The sequence below is a fragment of the Rhinichthys klamathensis genome, unplaced genomic scaffold (genome assembly GCF_029890125.1).
Source record: "Rhinichthys klamathensis goyatoka isolate OS25496 unplaced genomic scaffold, OSU_Roscu_1.1 h1tg000352l_1, whole genome shotgun sequence".
NCBI classification, from domain to species: Eukaryota; Metazoa; Chordata; class Actinopteri; order Cypriniformes; family Leuciscidae; genus Rhinichthys; species Rhinichthys klamathensis.
The window spans coordinates 1,601,504-1,625,000 of record NW_026606863.1 but is presented as its reverse complement, the minus strand read 5'-3'; the positions used below and the strand labels follow the sequence as shown (position 1 = coordinate 1,625,000).

The 23,497-nt window shown below is 37.6% G+C and overlaps 2 protein-coding genes across 6 annotated transcripts in view; one reads left to right on the top strand and one right to left on the bottom strand.

Moving 5' to 3' along the window:
* LOC130069011 (signal-induced proliferation-associated 1-like protein 2) overlaps nt 1-23,497 on the top strand; it is a 180,892-nt gene that overhangs the window by 56,590 nt on the left and 100,805 nt on the right. The window lies entirely within an intron of this gene.
* On the bottom strand, nt 4,323-23,099 carry LOC130069014 (uncharacterized). The gene is made up of 13 exons (XM_056232695.1): nt 22,752-23,099; nt 21,729-21,839; nt 21,115-21,256; nt 17,915-18,113; nt 17,607-17,678; nt 9,940-10,011; nt 9,364-9,466; nt 9,124-9,170; nt 6,895-8,980; nt 6,551-6,631; nt 6,372-6,422; nt 4,704-4,745; nt 4,323-4,606 (listed from the first exon to the last, which is right to left on the bottom strand). Exons 2-13 carry the CDS (start codon nt 21,832-21,834, stop codon nt 4,383-4,385), a joined length of 3,225 nt encoding a protein of 1,074 aa, XP_056088670.1. The 5' UTR covers nt 21,835-21,839; nt 22,752-23,099; the 3' UTR covers nt 4,323-4,382.

Sequence of the window (23,497 nt, the reverse complement as noted above, 5' to 3'; positions counted from 1 at the left end):
GTACGGGTGGTTTATAAAGACTTTTTCCCCTAAAAAGTTCCATCCTGGTTTATGGGGACCCACCTTTCCCTTTGTCATAGAGATTAATAATAAATATTAAACTGCTCCTTATGGCATGGGGTAAAAATCTGACTGCTCAGAATTTAATTCTAATGAAACAGTCTGGTAATATGAAGACCTGACAAACTAAAGCACTGTAAGGACAGGGCAGGAGTGGGCGTTTCCTGATTGAATTATGATTTATGAGGACTACCCTGGTTTATCTGGACATCACTTACATACATACACACACACACCTGACCCTTACTTATGAGGACTAACCTGGTATCACCTGGACTAACTTTACCCATGAGAGTGCCACATCACTTAAGTTTGTTTCAATACGAGCATATAGAAAAACAAAACAAGAAATGATCAGCAATTGTTCAACCTGGCTTAAACTTTAAGAGAGATTTCAGAAAACTAACCTGAGTTTGTAATGTGAGATTTAGCAGGTGTGAAGTGAGTGAAGAGCAAAAAGAGAAGAGTGAAAGTGAAATACGGAAATATTTTAGCTTTAAAAATTAAGAAATTAAAAAACCAAAAGGAGAGTTTACTATTTAACCATCACTGACAAATGCATTCACCCACAAGTATTTTTCATAATTGAACCTTGAATGTCAGTCTTAATTTATTCATTAGATTTTAAGAAGTTTTGTCTAAAGATAGTTTTGAATAAAGCTAAATATTTCCAGTTGATTGGGTTTGGGTTTTGTTAATGTGAAAAGAGAAGATTGTTCAAGACTTGGTATTAGTATCTAAATGAACATTGCTGACCATTTGGGTTTAACTGGACATCAGTAACCATATGAATCATGCATACACACACACAACCCTAACTAACCCTTGATTATGGGGACATTTTGGGTTTAACTGGACCTCACTCACACACACACACACAACCCTAACTAACCCTTGATTATGAGGACATTTTGGGTTTAACTGGACCTCTCACACACACACACACACACAAACACCTGACTAACCCTTGATTATGAGGACATTTTGGGTTTAACTGGACCTCACTCACACACACTCTCAAACACACACAAACACCTGACTAACCCTTGATTATGAGGACATTTTGGGTTTAACTGGACCTCTCACACACACACACAAACACCTGACTAACCCTTGATTATGAGGACATTTTGGGTTTAACTGGACCTCTCTCACACACACACACACACACACACAAACACCTGACTAACCCTTGATTATGAGGACATTTTGGGTTTAACTGGACCTCACTCACACACACTCTCAAACACACACAAACACCTGACTAACCCTTGATTATGAGGACATTTTGGGTTTAACTGGACCTCACACACACACACACCTAACTAACCCTTGATTATGAGGACATTTTGGGGTTAACTGGACCTCACTCACACACACTCAAACACACACAAACACCTGACTAACCCTTGATTATGAGGACATTTTGGGTTTAACTGGACCTCACTCACACACACTCTCAGACACACACAAACACCTGACTAACCCTTGATTATGAGGACATTTTGGGTTTAACTGGACCTCACACACACACACACACACACAAACACCTGACTAACCCTTGATTATGAGGACATTTTGGGTTTAACTGGACCTCACTCACACACACTCTCAAACACACACAAACACCTGACTAACCCTTGATTATGAGGACATTTTGGGTTTAACTGGACCTCACACACACACACACACACACACACACACCTAACTAACCCTTGATTATGAGGACATTTTGGGTTTAACTGGACCTCACTCACACACTCTCAAACACACACACACCTGACTAACCCTTGATTATGAGGACATTTTGGGTTTAACTGGACCTCTCACACACACACACACACACCTAACTAACCCTTGATTATGAGGACATTTTGGGTTTAACTGGACCTCATTCTCAAACACACACAAACACACAAAAACACCTGACTAACCCTTGATTATGAGGACATTTTGGGTTTAACTGGACCTCTCACACACACTCTCAAACACACACAAACACCTGACTAACCCTTGATTATGAGGACATTTTGGGTTTAACTGGACCTCATTCTCAAACACACACAAACACCGGACTAACCCTTGATTATGAGGACATTTTGAGTTTAACTGGACCTCTCACACACACTCTCAAACACACACAAACACCTGACTAACCCTTGATTATGAGGACATTTTGGGTTTAACTGGACCTCTCACACACACACACACACACCTAACTAACCCTTGATTATGAGGACATTTTGGGTTTAACTGGACCTCATTCTCAAACACACACAAACACACAAAAACACCTGACTAACCCTTGATTATGAGGACATTTTGGGTTTAACTGGACCTCTCACACACACTCTCAAACACACACAAACACCTGACTAACCCTTGATTATGAGGACATTTTGGGTTTAACTGGACCTCATTTTAAAACACACACAAACACCGGACTAACCCTTGATTATGAGGACATTTTGAGTTTAACTGGACCTCTCACACACACTCTCAAACACACACAAACACCTGACTAACCCTTGATTATGAGGACAAACTGGGTTTAAATGGACATCACTATTAACTCCACACATAGCAGGAGTACCTGTATTAGAGTTAACCATACTAAACCAAATCAACTATTCTACATTAAAGCGTGAATTCACAAATGATTGTGCATCTTTTTGCTGCCACTAAACCTGTAAAAGTAATACGCACACCTAAGGAAATAGTGCTACAATGTGCTGTTGCTATATCAACCAACATATACACATGGTGCAAAATGAACCTTGTTGGAGAAAATTCAGTGATCAAAGATCAGCAAGTTTTACACTTCATAGAAGACTAGTTAAAGGGCAATTAGATGAAGAAATGCAACTAGACAGCCAATAAAAACTAACAAAATTAAACTGAAAGGGCAATTTTTATTTTGCAAATGGTAAAAAAAAGGCTCAACAACAGATCTAATAAGGCCATTATTAGAGATGCACCGATTGATCGGCTTGGGACCGGAATTGGCCGATTTTCACGTGATCGCCGGTCAGTCTGACATATGCCGATTTTATACTGGTCAAACGCACTCGGGCGCCAAATGATTAACATCGCTGAACATCAGCATCACACGTCCACATGGAACGCACATGTAGAAAACCTCGTGAATTACGGCCGTTTCACACCGCAAGCGTGAGAGGCACGTATTTTTTTCGGCGTGCATGTTAACCAGTGAGTGCATCACACCGGGAGCGGGAGCAGAGCGTGAGCGTCAAGCAGGAGCGGCGTGTGAGAAGCAGTGAAGCGGTTCAGAGTCTATTTTTGCTGCGCTGCTCACACTCAATTAAAGTGAAAGCACACTTTTTTTGATGGGCAAAATAAATATGATTTCACACAAAAAGTGCCCAAAATGCACAGAATTTGCATGTCTAGTGTGTTTTAACAAGAACTGGAGTAGGCTATGTCAGAAAAGAAAATGAAGACTCAAATATTTATAGAAAATTCACCCATTTAAACTTGTTTTTATTATTCAGTTTGGGTAGAAGTATATGGTGTTTTATAAAAAAAAAAATATAGAAAATAAATATTTGTGTGTGCTGTAAAGTGATTAGAAAAAATGAAATCGGAATCGGCTAAAATCGGTATCGGCAGGTCAAACTCGGAAAAATCGGAATCGGCGCATCTCTAACCATTATGGGACTAAAGTGCATGAGGGAGTGTGCCTCAAAATGACCTCAGCAACACACTGGAAATAAAACCAAATTAAATTGCCTTCCAGTAAATGCATGTATTTGTACATTTCTTTCAAAACAGTGTTTTAATAAAAGTAAATAAAAGGATGTCTTGAACACTCTTCTGGCCCAGGAACACTTTAGAGAACAAAACCCAGACATTAAAGGTTGTATCAGCGATTTCAGGCCCAAACATAAATGATCACATTCATCTAATCTTTCCTAACGATCCGCTAGCTGGCCGCCCCATAAGTATGCAGTCCAAAAACCGCGTCTCTGTAGGCAGCCTAGGCTCTGAGATCTGCACACAAAAACAATGGGTTTCACCAACCACTCAAAACCAAAATAAACAGTGTTCCAACCAATCACCGACAGTTCCAACCAATCACCGCAAAATCTCAAACCACAACACCCCCACCTTTTGTGTGCAGATCTCAGAGCCGAGGCTGCCTACAGAGACGCGGTTTTTGGACAGCATGCTTATGGGGCGGGCAGCTAGCGGATCGTTAGGAAAAATTAGATGAATGTGATCATTTATATTTGGGCCTTTTCTGGGCCTGAAATCGCTGATACAACCTTTAATGGAAGGCGACACTGATCTCTCGAAGAACTCTAAGAAGATTTCTTTTTCAACATCAAACCTCGGTTCCTCACGAAATCCCTTATATTTTGGGCCGTTCTTTCTCTCAGAAGAGGGTCCTCTGCAGCCTTGCACTGCTCACACTCTGCCTTTGTTGCAAGGTGTCCCTTTGAAATGTGGACTCTGAAATGTTTCATGACAGCATTCACTTCATTTGGGCTCCATGGCCTTTTCACAATTCTCCTCAATTTGGTTTCTGTAAAACAAACAAACATATACATACACATATGTATACCTATACACCTATATGTATATACATGGAATAACTTTAATATACCCAAATGTTTAAATACCTCTGGAGTTCTCAGTTTCATCCTGATTCATTTGGCTTTTTCCTGAGGGGTAAAAAGCAACAATTAAAATGTATTCCAGCCCTACAATCCAAACAGTTTCGGACCATGTGAAATATCAGCAGATAAGCACACAGGGAAAACTAGTCTCTGGTCCTGTGTAACATGAAAAGGACCACTTTACACTGAATTACTGTGGAAGATAAAAAATAAAACATGAACCCAAAATCAACATGTATCCTTTTTCTCAAATAAATATCTAAAATATATGCGCACACACATACCTGTGGAGCTGTCAGCCTCACCCAGGCCCATTTTTGTTTTTTCTAAGGGAAAAAAAGCAACACACTATTCCTCTTCTCTACACGGCAAACAGGTATATAATATATATAATTATTATTATTATTATTATTATTATTATTATGTAAATATGAGGGCTCTGAACCAGTTTAAAGAATGAAAACAAAAACTGGGGAAAAACCAGAAACGATTACTTGAAATGACCATTAACCGGTTAATAATGGTGTTTTTTTCCCTTCTTTTTTCTGTTTAAAGGGTAATTCCACCGGTTGAGACATGAATATGTATTGAAAGTGGGTCATATATGTAATAGAATAGTAGCATACATTTCTAATTTGGGTCCTTCTTGGCCGATAAAAGGCAGAAAATGACTTTTTAGTGCTTGTGGATTGTAGACAACAATCCCCATAGTGCATTGCAATGCTCAGTTCCGCAGGCCACTCCCACTACCTACCGCCTGGAAATCATTTCACACAATTTCTAGTGAAGAGTTACTTTGCGAACTAATTATTTGCTTTATCATGCTCGTTAGCTTATACCTGCGTGCATGAAGTTGTCTGGACTTGTGTTCTTCCACAGCTTTCTCAGTCCTTTTTACCGTCTTGTTCATCCATAACGAGCGAATGTTTACACACTTTATTAGTGCAAATATCAAAACCGTAGGGTGAGCTTAACACACACACTGCGTTCCACTTCGTCGTTTCGAAGTATACGAAGTATAAGTATAATATATATAATATATTCTTTTGAATCGGACACAGGCGTTCAACACATCATTTTCAAATTTAATTTTTATATCATTATTTTAAATTACTATTGTCCCAGTTTCAGTAAGGAACTCTTGTAATAAAGTAGCAGTGGTTGGGATATTATATTTTAAGTATCAACCCCACTTAAAAAGATGCAATCTAATCCGGTTTACATGAAATAAGCTTCGAGGAGGTTTAAGTTACGGACCACTATAGCAACACTATGACAGCAAGTCCAGGATGAGCACTGAAGAACCAAACAATCCAAGATCATGCCAAATCATCCACAATCAAATCCCACTAACTGAGTGGCGTACGAAAAACGGACCCTAGTTCCTTACTACCCTTGCATTGAAAACAAGACAGTCTCCAAAGCGTGCGCGTAACTGTATGAGGTTTTGTCGTCAGTTTGAGGATGGACTGGAGTTATGAGGTTTATTCACAAGCTGTTAGCATCGAGTTCAATTCAATTTCTGGTATTAGTTATTAACCAGTATGGTTTCTAATCAAGCCGTTCTCTGAACAATAATGTTTCACAAGTAACGCATGAACAGAAATGTAAGGTTGGATTTTCTTTTTTTTTAAAGCCCTGGTAAATATATAAATATACATTAAAACATACCGTTGGAACTTTCTGTCTTGTCCTGGGTCAACTTCATCCCTTCTTTGCTTCCTACATTTAGAAAATGAAACCATACTTAAAACTTGACAACCCAAATACTTTGTTTCTGATAATCAGAAACCTGATGTAGTGAATACACTACACCACTGATGCTCACTGGAATTAAATTCATTACATACCGCTTACTCCAGAGACAGGCTCAGACTCTTCATTGTCGTCATCGCTTACTTCTTCCTCATCTAAATCCAGATCAATTTCATCTATAGAAAAACATATTTGACAAACATCCCCATACACCTGCATTAGTGCACATATACAATTCCTAAACTTCCTTATCTAAAGAAATGAGAGGTACTCATTCAAAAAAATGAGGTACTCATTAAAAAAAAACCTCATTGACCTCAAAAACATCTTTTCTGAGTAACCTAATTAGCTTCAAAGTTTTTCTCTACATGTAATTTAGAATTGTCCTGTTACTGTACCGTAACATTATTATTATTATCATATAAAATAAGGCACAAACCTTCGATCTCAATTTCATCAAGAGACTTTCCTTGGAAATTGACAAGAGTTCCTTTCTCCATTGCCAAGAGCAGCTTTGAAATTTTTGCAATTTCTATAGTTGCATCTGGCAACCGATAATAGTCTCTATGGACCCGAATGTCGTGGCCCAAAAAGTTGGCTAGTTGATCAAGCTCATTATCCTTAAGATTAAGAACCTGGGACATTGTTGCCACCTGCTTACGGAGCTGTGTAGACCGGAGATATTCTGGGTGCTGTGCACCACACTGACTTGCAAAAAGCCTGATGCAGTCCTGTCCTCTGAAGAAGCTGTTGGGCGAGCACTTCGGTCTTCCAAATAGGAAGGGGTTGTCCCCGTCTACTTCACATGCATCTCTCTTGTCCACAAGAAGTTTTATTGCACGGACAAGTTCAGGGTTTAACAAAATTGCAACTTTTCTCCCTTTCTTGCCCATAATTTCCACTCTGCTGAAATGCTTGGCCATTTTTTGCTCAAATGGAGAGAGACTGACGGCGATATCATCATGGAGCTCAGTCTGGTCTCTTTTCCTGAAACACTCAAGCGTCATTTTTGAAACCTCTCCTGCACGACGTCTATTAAAGATTATAACTTGTGCAAGTGTCACTTTGGCGAGTTCTGCATATGTTTGTGAAGACTCATGATTTTTTAGGCTTTCAAAAGCATCAGCTGATTTTTTCTCTAGGTGCTGGTGGAGAAGCTGCACATCATGTGTGAATGGTATAGTTGATGGTTTGTTGAACTTTGATTTGTTCAAAGTAGCAAGAGCAGCATGGGAGACATGTTCTGCCCATTCACTTGAGCACAGTCGTTTAAATCGCTCTGCTGCTTTTGTCATGCCATCATCCTCTGCTGCGATGGCCCTGCAGAGAATGATGTCACCGATCTTGTTGAGCGAGTGTCCTAACTTCAGCGCAAGGCTTGGTGTCTTATATGAGTGGCTCTTTTCATCGTAGCCAGCAACATCTTTCACAGCCTCAATGACTTTGTAAAAATTGTTTGGCTTCACAGCATCTTCAAAACTAAATATGAAGTATTTTTTTCTCAAGGTTAGCAAGAGTCTGCCCATTTCCCGAACCTTCTGTCTGATGTATTCGGATTTTGTTGGATCACTTCCATGCTTGTTGTAAAGACACTGACTCAACTGCAGTATGAGGAAGTCATTTCGAACCACAGATGAAATGTCATCAATCTTCATGTTTCCCAAAATCTTCCACACCTCCGGAGATATTGCCTGGGAGAATGTTGACTCTGCAATATCAGCCAAAACTAAGACTTTGGCCTTACCAGTTGCTTCAGACTCTGAAAACATCTTTGAAGGGCATCTCCGTGTATGGCGCCACAGCTCCTTGCGAACAAACATGCCTTTACAGTATACACAGTGCACATATGTTTTGGCACTCAGTTCAATGTCTGATCGTCCTGGCCGCCTTCTAACTTTCAGTGGTCCACTTTTACTTTCCATAACCTCTTGATTATGTTCATAGTTGCCTCTGTTTCGTAATTTCTGAAGTAACCTTTTTCTGTCCTGGGAGTGTTTAGGGAGCAAGAATGCAGCAGCAATTTCTGTCTCACTGTCTTGATGCTTTTTAAAGTGGCGGGCTATTTTAGACTGTGGTTTCTTGCAGACATAACAGTAGTTTTTGTGGGTGGAAATAGTGTTTTTGGGGTTTGGCACATTGTCAGTCTCTGAGCTTTCACAAGAAGACACTGCTGGTGTTTTCTTAAAACTCTGAAGCATCTCAGTATTGTGTGTAGTAGTATCATGATCATCACAAGTGAGGTCTTCAGCATAACTGGATCTAACCATTTCTTGCTCAGTGGAAGAACAGGGAATGGGTTGTGGTGGCACACTCTTTGCTCTCATAGAAGACTCTGAAAAAGCTGGTGTGGACTTATAATATGGTGGATTGCATATATTGATAGATACACTATCATCACTATCGCTATTTTGTCTAGAGTCCGGGATAAAGTCATCAGAGGAAGATTCTTCAGTGTGTTTATCAGCGTGAGGAGAATACTCTTCATCAGAACCAGATTCTTCAAAGCTGGAAAATTCAACATCTGGCTAAAAAAAAAAAAAAGAGAACAATAATAACAAAAATAATAATACAATAATAGTGTACCCTGCTTATAGTCCAGCACAGTTTTGATGTAACAAACTTGAAAATGTTTATGTAAAAGAAGGTGATGTAAAAGAAATTAACATACCAGTGTCATATTCAGGAAGCAGGTTTTGTGCCATGATCTTGAACATACTGAAAGAATATAAAAATAAGCATGTTTCTTTTAGGTTTTTTACCAGATTACTGCTCATTTTAAAATGCCGAAAACAATAGATATGCCTTTGAAATAATAATGATTTGAATAAAACATTTAATAAAAGCCCATTTTGTTTTCAAACAAAAATGAAAACACATACAAACATATATGAGTGATGCAGATACTGACATTTGCATGTAAGGCCAAGCCATTTTCGACTTGACACAGGTCCACTGCAATCTTCACAAGAATCCAAACTGGAGATAACAGCACTGTGAACTTCATGGTGGCACTATAACAAAAAATATTTATTAAATCAACATATATTGAACATAGCACAACTTTCATTCCAGAGTGTGGTGTGAATGGGCCTCAACAGTTTACGTCTCTGTGACTGAAAGTCACAAAAGCATATCCAGATTGAAAAGTGTGCATATTGGGTCTACAGCTTATCCACAATAAAGAAGCAGCCGACACATACCCAAAGCAACATCTTTTCAACAAACCCTAACCCTGACATGATGGTCCTCGTAGTGGAGAACTGTCCTTACATTTCAGGTCAGTGTCATGCCCATCCCCCAACGCTCGAGTTATGAAAATGAATGAACCGAGCAAGGTACATTTTACTCGAATTTGAGACGTCACAACAGCGTCTTTAAGACGACAGTCCACGTCAACCAGTCTAGTATGATGCCCAACCATCCTACACTTAACATTGCCTGTGTCAAAGAGAAGAAAACAATGAAGGAACATGCGCTCACTTACTTTCTGTTTCACTGATGAGGAAGGATTCACACTGCATTCAGTCACAGCCACTGATGTCTCGTCACACAATTCCTGTAATTATGAGAAAGACAGGTACAACACTGAGGCAAGGATGCTTGCCAATTGGTCACCGCAACTAATTCTAGTATCAACCAAAGACTAAATATCTAGTGTCCCTTTCATGGCTCCGTCGTGCACAAAGCAGACATATAAAACATGCAAGGAGGAGGCTGATACATGTAGATCTTGTCTATAAAGTCAAATAAATCAAATACACATCAACATACCATTTCCTTTCCAGTCAAAGCTGAATCTCCTTTCTTTGCAACCATCTTTGATGTGGTCATCTGAAATCAGACAGAGCAATTGTATGCTGTTGTCATAAAATGGTTTCATTCTGATGCATAACATTTAACAAATTAGTATGAACGCGGATGTTATTTATGCTTTCCCTCCTAAAATGACCCTTAAAATGCAGATATTAGACAAGAAAATCTCCCTAAACGCAAACCCCTCCCCGCTAGCTGAGGACAGGATGAATTTTACCAACTAAAAAAGGCCTGTTCAAACTAAAAACTATATATCTATTAAATTATAGGCCTAAAAAATCCTCTCAGTATTAAAGAATAGCAGAGCCTACACCACAGCTTACGCGATAACACAGAGAAACAAAAACAAAAATAATCACTTTCAGAACGATTTTACCAGCTGAGAAACGCTAGAAACCTTGGCAGTAGGGGTGTAAAGATACCCTCATGTCACGATTCGATACATATCACGATACGATATTATAGAGATACTCCAAGACGTGGTAAAAGGGTAACTTTTTTTTTTAACTGTTGATTAAAATGCCTAATTAAACTCTGTAAACTTGATTGTTTCCCCTCACACAGTAATTTTTATTTTGGGTGTACTATCCACAATACATATTGTCACTATCCACAATATATATTGTTGCATTTTTGTATTGCGATATATTGCTTAATTGACAGCCAATCGGAATCAATTCTGCTATAACATGCTTCAGTATATAAGCGGCAGTCAAAGATGCGATCACAATAAACAGAGCGTTACCGTCTGCTGGTTGGACCCTAACACAGTTATGGTTGGTGTGAATGGGCCTTAACAGTTTACGTCTCTGTGACTGAAAGTCACAAAGCATATCCAGATTGAAAAGTGTGCATATTGGGTCTACAGCTTAGAAGCAAGCAGCCGACACATACCCAAAGCAACATCTTTGCCTCAAACCCTAACCCTGACATGATGGTCCTCGTAGTGGAGAACTGTCCTTACATTTCAGGTCAGTGTCATGCCCATCCCCCAACGCACGAGTTATGAAAATGAAAGAAACCAATTCCATTTTACACAAAGGAACAAATATTATCCAACAGATTGACTGAATTTATATCAATCTGTAGCCTATAATAATTCCAATCGTAATTTCAAAAGCAGTTATGTTAAAAAAATAGAAAAAAAAAAAACTTAATGGGGTTCCATATAGGCTACAGAAAGAGTTTTTAAAAGCATGGTTGTGTAACAAGGTGCGATATGCTGGTGGGGGATTTCCCCCCTCCACAGTAATCAATGCTATAGCCTAATTCACCAATAGACCACATCAAATATATTATATATTTTTAAAAATATGCAACACGCACGTTTAAACAACAAACAATACAATCTGAACTGGCGCTTCTGCTCCTGTATTGAGAGATAACATGCAGCGCGTTTCAGTTACGATCCTGGTTCCAGTGGCCTTAATACATTCACGGCTTTTCAGAATGTCACAAAGCGTTTTGAGATGTTTTTGAACAAAATATTGATGTTTATAATTAAGTGTATTGGCACACCGAGTGGCGCTACGCATTGTTCTAAAATTGGGTTTTATTCTGGCATGTTGAACTAGAGTTCGACAAACACGGCGGCGCGTTCACTTGAATTTATTTTTTTCTCATTACAGCTAAAAGAACTTAAAAGGCTAGCCTACTCCGCAATTTTTGGTCATACAGATAAGATATCATCTTTTTTTAAACTGTAAAAGGTCTACAATATGCTAACGATAAAACGTTTTCTCGCTCATGTGAACGAACACACTGGAGAAACAAACGTTTGGTCATTTCACAGTGAGTAAATTCATGGCCGAGTGGTAGAACTTACTGTTCGATCATTTAGATGACACGGGTTCAAATCCCGAACAAACTTGAGACTTTTGTAAATTTTATATTAGCCTATTAATGCATTTTATATCCGATTATTAATGCAGAGAGATTTGTCTAGTTCTAAAACTCTGTTACACCATATAGTTTTTGCTTATTTTTATAAAATAAAATTGCCAAGCATTTCCATTTTACACTGGAACAAATAGTATCCAACAGAATGACTTTACATCTGTTTAATAATACCAATCGTAATTTATAAATAGCTATACACTATATATATTTTTGGGATTCCCTATAGGCTACTTCACCAATATACCATATACAATATATAAAATAGAGATATGCAACAGGCACGTTTAAACGACAAACAATAAAATCAAAACCAGCGTTTCAGTTGTTCATTAGTTCCAGTGGCCTTAATGCATGCACGGCTTTTCAAAATATCACAAAGCGTTTTGAGATTATTTTGAATGAAATATTGAAGTTTATAATTAAGTGTTTTGGCACACCACGCCGAGTGGCGGAATACTACATTGTTCTAAAGTCGGGTTTTATTCTGGCATGTTGAATTAGAGTTCGACAAACGCGGCGGCGCGTTCATTTGGATTTATTTTTCTCATAACAGCTAAAATAGCTTAATAGGCTACTCCGTATTTTTTGCCTACATCGTTCAAAACTGTAAACTTTTATTCATATTAGGCTAACAACAACATTTTACAGGGTTCCTGCACACTTTTGAAAGTCAAATTTAAGGCTTTTTAAGACCTTTTTAAGACCTTAAGAAATCAAAATTAATACCGTACATTAGGGCTGTGCAGTATTGACAAAAATATATCTTGATATTTTCAACGTTTTGTTGATAATAATTAGATGATATTTTCCTGATTGTGTTTTTGTGCTGGTGCCATGGCTGGTTTAGGTCTGTTGTTGACAGCTGACTCACGAAGATATTCATATTTTTCATATTCTATGCAGTGGTCAGTTCACAGCAGTGACAGAAATTAATATTTTAATTAAGGGGCAATATTTGCCACCTTAAATTGATTTTTTCAGGGGCATTTTCACCTATATATGGACATTTTTTCTAAACTTATTTAGAGTTATGCATCACCTTTAATGTCAAATACTATCATTCAAATTAAATTATACAGTAATTATACAATAATACTTAATTATATAATAATCATACAGTACCACTGTTACCAGTCAAATTAAATCATTCAATCAAAATCCATCTTTGCAGTGCAGAGGTGACAGAAGCGGCATCAGAAGTGGCATTAATATATTTACACTCCATTTACAACTGCATAAATAAAGCTATGAGATATATAGCCTATTTTTAAATCAATATTCAATATTTAAATATGAAATGATTTCTAATTTTAACATTTTATTTAAAGGGTACTTTAAATATGAAACCGCAGCGGCAAATCACTGTTGTGAGTAAGTGAGTTGAGGGAGTCATTCATTCAACCGATTCGTTCAAACGGCTGATTCATTCGGGAAAGAAGCAAGTGATTCGTTCAAAACGCGGATTTCAGTCAAGAAATCATCGCTGTCGGTTGCATTGAGACTCTGCTACTGTTTCATTTTGAAATTATAGTCGGCGAAATAAAGGAAAAACAAACAATATTGACAATATTGTGTCTAAAAAGTAACTCAATGTTAACTTATTGTTAATTTAACTTTTGTATAACATAAATATCACACTTGGAATTGTGCACGGGAAAACGGCACTCTTTCTGATGTGATATTCTAATATAAGAACATAATATGATATAAATATAAGACAAAAACTAATTTGGGGACATAACAGTTACACTGCACACATCACGCAGTGAAAGCACGAGACAAATGCGATGTCAGCTCGCAGTGCCTCGTACATTGTTAAAACAATGATTACAATATCATAATAGACAATACACATCGCACACCATACGCACATAAAGAATGAACTTACAACTGAACTGACATTTACGACCTTTATTCTCCTTCTCTCCTCTCGCGTGCAGGAGACAGTTATGCTGCCGCGACTCGCGAGTGACGCGAAATGTCACGTGAATTAGCAAATCCACAAAGATAGAATAATAAATAAATAAAAATACGTACGCTAATTAGATAGTTTTAATTTGGAAAGCTTTTAGATATGTCTAAGTCAAAGTGTCATCTAAAATTTAAGACCTTTCATAAGTAAAAATAAGACTTTATAAGACTTTTTATGGTCTTAAATTTTAAAAAATCTAATTTAAGACTTTTTAAGACTTTTTAAGGATCCGCGGGAACCCTGATTTTAGCTGTCGTCTCGTCTCTGTCTCCGGGAACTGCACGTCACAAAAATGAACCGAAAGCCACTTGCCTCAGCTCAGTCACGATAAGAAATCGGCTATGTCTAAAGCCTTTAAATGTCTAAATATTTAATAAATGTTATCTGATTATGTAATCCATCTAAAGCTGAGGTACAGATGATCTACTCAAACATGTTTAGCTATGATGTGAGCGCTTCCCAATGAGGAAAGGACAAGGGGGAAAATCTCGCTCTAATTAAATGTAGGCTAAATCGCCCTGAATTAAAATGTGAAAGCAGATCAAATAATTTATTTGTCGAAATGTTGCTATATTGTTTAATTTAAGTTCATAATTATTCTATAAATGTTATTTAGTTTAACAGCAGCACAATGAAGCACTGTGGTTCGAGGTTTATTTGAATAAAAAAGAACAACTTGTTGAAATTGAATGAATTATTGAAATGAAATATTTAGTAATAAAGTTTCATGACAGAAATATCACTACATGTAGCTTACATTATTTAATTCCTTCATTATCAACACTTTAATAGTCTAATGCTAGAATGGCGGTTTAAGTGTGAATTGCGACTTCTTTTTGTTGTAAGTCAGTCTCAGACTCAGAGAGCCTGTGGGGGGTTGGAGGGACAGTGGCTTTATCGCGTGTGCACAATAGGTGTTAATGTTCCTCTTTCATATGGAGATGTCGGATAGCCAGCCTGATGAGCAGGCAAAGGCTAAATTCTTATAAATCTCTCGGTGTGTCCAAATGTAGGCCCTATATCTTATTAAATTATAAATATTGTAGTTTATTTTTTGTATTTAAAGTTTTCACACAAAATTTCAATTAAAGTGTTCAATCCAGTTGTTTCAACTGGTTTTTATAGTTTTAGAATGTTTGAGCACTGTGTATGATTGTCAACAATCTGGCATTATCTAAACATTAACTGTTGACTAAACACGTTCATGCCACAGCAGATACAGAGCTCTTTAATTCGCGATCAACCTCGTTTTATTGTAAAGTGAATTCAACAAGGCATGCTTTGTCTTTGAAGCAACAAAGGCTAAATAATTTGTTTTTTTGGAGGGAGGGAGACAAAATAAACTTGCTAAAAAGAGATCAAGCGTGAGAGAGAGGCAAAGAAAAACGCATGTTCTTAATTTATGTGGCTTTGGACTATTTTCGTTTTGTACTGTTTTAATTGTTTAAAGGGTCATGAAACCCCCCTCTATCAGCTCAAGTCTAGCTCATAATCTTTTTGAAAAATGCAACTTAAATGGGCGTGGATGGCTGTGAGAAGAAGTGAGGGAGTGGGTGTGGCACGGTAGGGGAGAGGGGGAACTGCCATCAGCCAGCAGTGTTGCCAGATGTACGATAATTATCGTATTTGTACAATAATGTTGACCTCTGTGCAATGTACGATCAATAATGAACAATAATCTCAGAGTTTTCAGTCGTTCGTCCAAACACACATCCTACCGCTTCTCTCTCTGACCCCGAATCAATTCGCAGGCTCGCCTGCCTGCACGTACGTACACACACACACACACAACACGGTGTCGCCCGGCTCGCACGTCAACACTACACATTCACAAGTCTCCCGCATTAAGCATACAATTGATATATTATCGAAATATCTAAAATGTTCATAACGACCGCTTATTTAAGAAAAGGCAAGTAAAATGAGCAGGGTTACATTTTAGACACACACTCTGAAGGGATAGAAAAGTCCTCAGGACTTGGTACCGCATTACTCGCAAGACGTAACTTGCATTGGTCATCGACAAGGCTGAAGTCCACCATTCTCCAATTCTCGAAGCTCTCTCGGGTAAAATGTTTGCGGCACTTGCGTCCCATGATTGTCTCTCTCCTTTACTACCCGTACGCGATATCACAGTTTGACATGTCTGTGGAAAGATCCACGTGGTGTCATGAATAATTAAGAGACAGTGTCTTCTCATAGGATATAAAAATTCAGTCTCATCAATAATTATGAGAGACCGATGAGTCATCAACGCACTACACTGTGCACTGCCACGTCACAGCCTGCGATGAAGATTTTAAACCCGGAAGACGAAAATAGCTGGAAAAAAATAAAATTTAACCATTTTCGCCCTACTATTAAATCTAACAGATGCTAACATTGTCTTCAATGTTGTTCAACACACATACCTCTGTTAAAATCTCAGAAAATTTGGTTTAGGGTTTCATGACCCTTTAAAGGGGTCATGACATGTTTTTTTTTTTTTTTTTTTTTATTATGTTCCCTTATGTGCAATTATAGTATTACTATAGTTTTTTGTACAAAAAAAACCTTTAAAAATGTAGTGATTTATGACCTTTTCCCACCCTGTTTCTCCCCCTCTGATTCAAACAGTCTGTTTTGGAGGTGTTTCCCCTTTAAGAGTTAAGAGTAAACAAAACGCTTGACATTAAATAAATAAACAGTTAATGAACTCGCTAATAAACAGTTACCTATTTAAGCATCAAGAACGGTAAAACATAAATCAAGTCGGCCAACAGCATGTTGGCTACATTGACATTCGATCTCGGATCGCTTGAAGCTCCGTGAGGCTCGTGTTGTTGCGTTAACCACTGAGCTACCGTCTGAACGCTATTAAATTACGTCTTATGCTCTTCCAGACCCTCATTGATAGCCTAATATATTTCTGTTGCTATGTTTTATGTTGTAATGTTTTCACTATTTATTCAATTTAATTTCAGTATTGTGATTATGAATTCGTTTAACTACAATGTTTCACTTGAATTAATCTGTTACCAGCTTTCAATCGCTCTGAATGAGCCGCGGCGCGGCGGTAGATTACGCAATAGAGAGAATAAACGGACACCTTTCAAAGTCTGTGATTGTAGCGCCTCTTAGCGGTAAAAGGCAGCAAATACACATCCAAATTTTACCGCCGCTCTTGTTGAGTACCAACTGTACCCAAAGCAACATCTTTTCAACAAACCCTAACCCTGACATGATGGTCCTCGTAGTGGAGAACTGTCCTTACATTTCAGGTCAGTGTCATGCCCATCCCCCAACGCTCGAGTTATGAAAATGAATGAACCGAGCAAGGTACATTTTACTCGAATTTGAGACGTCACAACAGCGTCTTTAAGACGACAGTCCACGTCAACCAGTCTAGCATGATGCCCAACCATCCTACACTTAACATTGCCTGTGTCAAAGAGAAGAAAACAATGAAGGAACATGCGCTCACTTACTTTCTGTTTCACTGATGAGGAAGGATTCACACTGCATTCAGTCACAGCCACTGATGTCTCGTCACACAATTCCTGTAATTATGAGAAAGACAGGTACAACACTGAGGCAAGGATGTTTGCCAATTGGTCACCGCAACTAATTCTAGTATCAACCAAAGACTAAATATCTAGTGTCCCTTTCATGGCTCCGTCGTGCACAAAGCAGACATGCAGAATTTTTTAAAATAATCTGCATCATATAAAAAACTAACATTCATGAAATACAGAACATGGTTGACTTTCAGTGATAAAGTCTTTAAGAGACTCACCCTTAAACGCCAAGGCCAAGAGGAATCCCCATAGTTGTATGTGACCTCCTCATCTGGAAAGATATGTCTTATACTAAACAGACACAGGTGTGGCCTTCCGTCAACAATGATTGTCTTGACTTTGCAATTTGGATTTTTGTCATCATCATTCACCAGTCGTCCAAGCGAATGTCCACTGTCCTCTTTCGTTGCATCTATGCTGTGATAAAAATAGTGCAGTAAGAAACTTAAAACATAGACACACACTGAAACATACGGTTCTAACTGAACATTTGGGTTAGGCTAACCTTGGCCTATTTAACCTATATTCAAATACACATTGTGAAAGTTAACTTGACTTCCTAAGAATTTAATAGGTCAGATGATCCACTTAAGGTAAAAAAAATAATACCAATAACCAATAATACCAATGAACAATAACCATTTTATTGATTATCACTAACTAATAAGTTCCTAATGTTATGAGAACACTAGCAAATCTGCTTTTGTAATAGTGCTGCACGATTAATCTTATCGCAATCGTAATCACGATGTCAAGCCTGTGCGATTATATGGCGCAAAATGCTGCGATTTTATGTAAAATAAACAATGGGCTTAGGGATGTAAACGATTAATCGACGATCGATTAATTGTCGATAATACATTAATCGGTCAAACTGATCGATCATCGATTAAGCAGGTTCATGCGCGTGTGTGCTGCTCAACCGCTAAACATGTAAGCGAGCGCGCCGGAGTTATGTTTGGGACTATTTTACACCTTCATCATGAAGGTGTATTTGCGTGTGAATTCGCAGCCTTTTGTTTTGTGCAAATGTAAGTTGTAATAGTTTATTATGTGTGCGCATTTCTATATCTGATTTATCTCATATTGGATGCATTTGGTTAAGAATTGAAGCGTGATCTTTAGCGCGCGCTGCTCAAACGGCAATGCATGACTAATAATGACTATTGGAACTGTCATATTACATTATAAAGAGAACAATATTGTAAAAAAACATTGTGAATTATTTGGGTTCAGTTGCTGTGTCGCGTTGTTCCAATAAGAGCGCGTGCACAACATGAGTCATTCTGAATGGCACGTAAGTTCAAGTTCACTTGTGCATTCACGGCATTTTGTGAAGATATAATTTGTAATATTATGTTTATTTTGTATATATCTGACTAATCTCATATAGGTTGCGAACGAGCTAGCAAAGTGCTCAACGGTTATTCATTCAGCGCGCGCCACTCAAGCAGCAATGCACGACTAATAACGATGATTAATTTGGGACTGTCATATTAGATAACATTGGAACACTAATTTATTAAATCGTTAGTTGCCGTTTTCAGTGCGTTTCAGTGCACGTCCACAACACATTCTGACAAGCACGCATCTGAGGCGGCTTTGGTGACACGTTGTATTAGTCGTTATATTTCATTTAATTATCAATCACATCGAAACATTTTACAATCCTACTAGCCCTTTATTTAGATTAAAAACCATTCTCATTAATTTGGTGAGGAACATAGCGTTTTGAGCAGCATTTGCAAACCCTGTCATGCTGTTGGCCATATGCCACAGCAGCAGACGCATAATTGATTGTTAATTTAAATGACGATCGATCATGGGAATTTGTGAAAATTGACATCCCTTCAGTTCTATAATTGAAGTTTCCAGGTCTAGTAAGATACTGTTGGCTTTCTCAGACCAAGGGGGATTATAAGTGCTGCTGCTAATGTTTCAAGTTTTTCATACGAGTAGTTCACCAGATAGATTATTATATGAAGACTTAATATAGTTTAGGCTAAACCTACCCATAGATTTTTATTTAAAATGTATTTTATGTTTCTTAATGTTTGCAACAGGTGAGCCAGTGCACAATTATTTTTTATGTATTTTAATTTTCTGTGCATAATTTATTTTGTTAAACTACATAAATGCCATTCTGTACCGTATCCCAACTGTTACAATAAAACATAATTTGAGCAATATAACATGCATTTTTATATATAAAGCAATATGTTGCTTTTTATGTTAAAGCCACTATTGATACCATGAGAAATGTACATTCTCAGGAAAATAGCCGCTTATCAGTTAATCGATCGATAAGGTCAATCAATTAATGAATGAATCGATAATTTGCATCCCTAAATGGGCTGTTAACGCAATTAACGCAGCATCTGTTATTTTTTGTTATCCTTTGGCTAGAGTTACATGATAATGCTCTCATGCGATTGCTTAAAACCATTCATGCGAGACAAGTCAAAAGAGAGCGCGCTGAATGTCCGACTGTGACACACAGAAAGACACGCGCCAGAATACAGTTCTCTTTCGCGCTTGAACGAACAACAACACACAATTATGCCAAAATGTCGTTTGTCGAGTATCTTCATAACATAAGAGCAGTCTTATGATGGACGTATAGAGTTGTGAGAGGATGAGGCGCATGTGAGATCCGCGTCTCTGTCAGCAGCGGCTGCTCTTAAAGGGCCAGCAGCCAAAGCTTTCTGTCAGTAAAGTTAATCACAGAACAAAGGGGACAGAGAAAATTACTCACTGCTCTTGACTAAAGAACTTATGTAGCTTTAATAAGGATTAGTCTATTTATTATTTATGCAGCGCAGAGCCGCAGACTGTTTGATAACTTTATTAAATTTCTGCATACCTGTTAGACAGGAAGGGCACAGGTAAATATGACATGTCATTTATTATGGGTTTATGTGAGGATTATTTGAAGTTCACTTAAATTAAAAGCCGTTATATTTTTTGACGTCTAATAAATGTTTTTTTTTTTTAAATTATAGCTTTCAATTGTAATGATGGAATCACTGTAATGTTGGATGGCTATAATTAATGTTTTAAATGGGGGTGGATTAATTTGTATCCAGACATCAATGGCTTAGATGATATCAATCATTTAGTTGTTGTTGCTAGTTTGAGTTGAGAAATACACATTTCAGAATTACAATCTGTGTGTGCATTTTGCTTTAGAATCAAGCAAGTTGACTCATGAAACCATTTGTTTATTATATCGCAATCGCATATTCCAATTGCAATATTGACCTCAATAATCGCAATATGACATTTTCCCCAAATCGTGCAGCCCTATATTGTAATAATAATAGTAATAATAATAAATCATAATCATAACTGTTTTTATTAGAATGACATGCAACTAGTTTGCTCTGAATATGAACCAAAAAAGAAACAGCCAGCTTACCAATAACGTGTTCCATTCCATGTGAAGTCAAACAAGTAGTTGCCTTGAACATCTTTAACATGTTTACTTTGAGAGAGAATCCCACGGTATTCAACAACAAAGGTGGATGGTTCAATGTGCTCAAGTGCAAACACACCTCTCCCTAAAAGGGCAAAATAATATATAATAATACAAATAAAACATGAATCCAAGTGCACCTATATGTTACACAGCTAACCAACCTATCCTTTTAAAGAGTTAAATCCTGTAAAACTGTGTAATGTAATATGAGGTGCAGGAAATAAAAAAAATAAAATAAATAAATCAAGCATTGGTTTTCACTGTGATATAGCCTACTAGTTGAATTTGGTTACACTATTCTCTGTATACATAGTTTTATGTATTTATTTTAAAATAATAATAATAAAAAAATTGTTTCAAGTTTTTTTTTTTCATCTCTTAACCTTTATGAAAATGAGCGGCTTACCCAAGGGTAAAATGTGTGAATGTGAAAGATCATGTCCAGACTGCCAGCAATAGGCCTACTTTTCATTCTTACAAGTGCATGCCTACTTTATGATTTGATTTGCCTGCAGTCTGAACATAGTCAAATTGCCTTGTGGTGCACAATTTACCTTTGAATGTGTTGATTTGTCGTCCCTCAATGAAGGCTTTGTCTTTGCCCGACAATATGTGTTCTTTTGCATCCTGCTCAGGTTTTATTCTCTTCTTTCTTAACATGTTGACTGAAAACATTCCAGACAACATAATTAGTATGTATTTATTAATATAGATAGATGCTTTATATACAGTACATTCTTGTCAGACTGTAGTCTATATCAATAAATACAACATTTTACACAGAAATAGTTGATCAGTGAGGTTTTGAGGCTTGTTACTTTTGATAAGAAACAGTCTCCGATTTCAAATTCAGTCCATTTTAATACCATTTTATCACTCTTTAATGTGGCGCCTCAGATCAAACGAAGCTAAACTCGTTACTTAGAAAAATTAACTATAGAGAGAAAGTTTTAGAAAATGTTACATGTATAACAACAGTTTTACATTAAAATAATAAATGTAAAATCGAATTGGAAATAGAATCGTAAGCATGTGAATTAAAATTGAATGGAATCATAAAATGTCTGCTAATATCCAGCCCTAAAATGAATCAACTAAATATTTTTGGCAAGTCATTCTAATGACAGTAACGTTACATTAATGAAAGTATACTTTTACATTAGTTTCATTTCTGTTTATTTAATATATTTCTGTATCTTACTGTATTAAACTGTAAATTTATCTACTCAACTTTACCAGTCATCATGATGACGACATAGATTTGATTTATTTCAAAATGTAAATTAAGTCTCTCAAGCATCCATGGAGATGTATCTTTCATCAACTAATACTTGTATGTGTCTATGAACAACAAGAGAATTTCGTTTAAAGGTATTGTAGACAAAACAAAACAAAACAAAAAGCGTGAATAGCATGTGCAAGTTGTTTGGAGACGCCATTTTAACTGCTTATGGACTTATATTAGCCCGATTAGTGGCCACGTTTAAAGTAATGTAGGTTAACTAACGTTATTAAAAACTGTCTGACTCATGACACTTAACTCCATAAAGGTAGAATATATAAATAAACGCACTTACCTTCCTCGTGATAAAGTGAAAATCTCCCACTATAGCTCGTCAACTTCGCTCGAATTCTGCTAATTAATCTTTCATGATGATGATTAAACTTCTGATTAATCACACCGTCACACCACACGTCTGCGATAGAAGATCAGAGGCGCAGGCGCGCTGACTTTGACGGATGTGAAATGCAGCCAATCACTGACGAGGATTCCAGCAGCCAATCACTGACGAGGATTCCAGCGTTCCACCAATGAATCGCGCTTGGGCGTGGTCTGGGTGTATGAAATGTGTATGATACTGCAGTAGCGTCGAATTTCACATAGAGGGAGATTATACACTCTGAGCGACTCTGAGCATACACCGTCACACACTGAAAAACGGGTACAACGGATTTATAAGGACATATTGAGAAAAAGCGGGAGGTGGTTAGGCGCAGCGTGAAATGCCTTTCTACACTGCTCGACTTATGAGGACAGTAGTGCTGTCCTCGTAGTTACGGCATGTCCTCATAGAGTCGGTATGTATCCATGGTTTTTGTCCTCATAATCCGGTCGCACCAACGCACACACACACACACACACACACACACACACACACACACACACACACACACACACACACACACACACACACACACACACACACACACACACACACACACACACACACACAGTACACAACTATATATGCACTAGTATATATGCCAGTTGTGCATACGTGTATGTAATGTATGCATTGCATTTGGGGGCTCCAGTACTCAG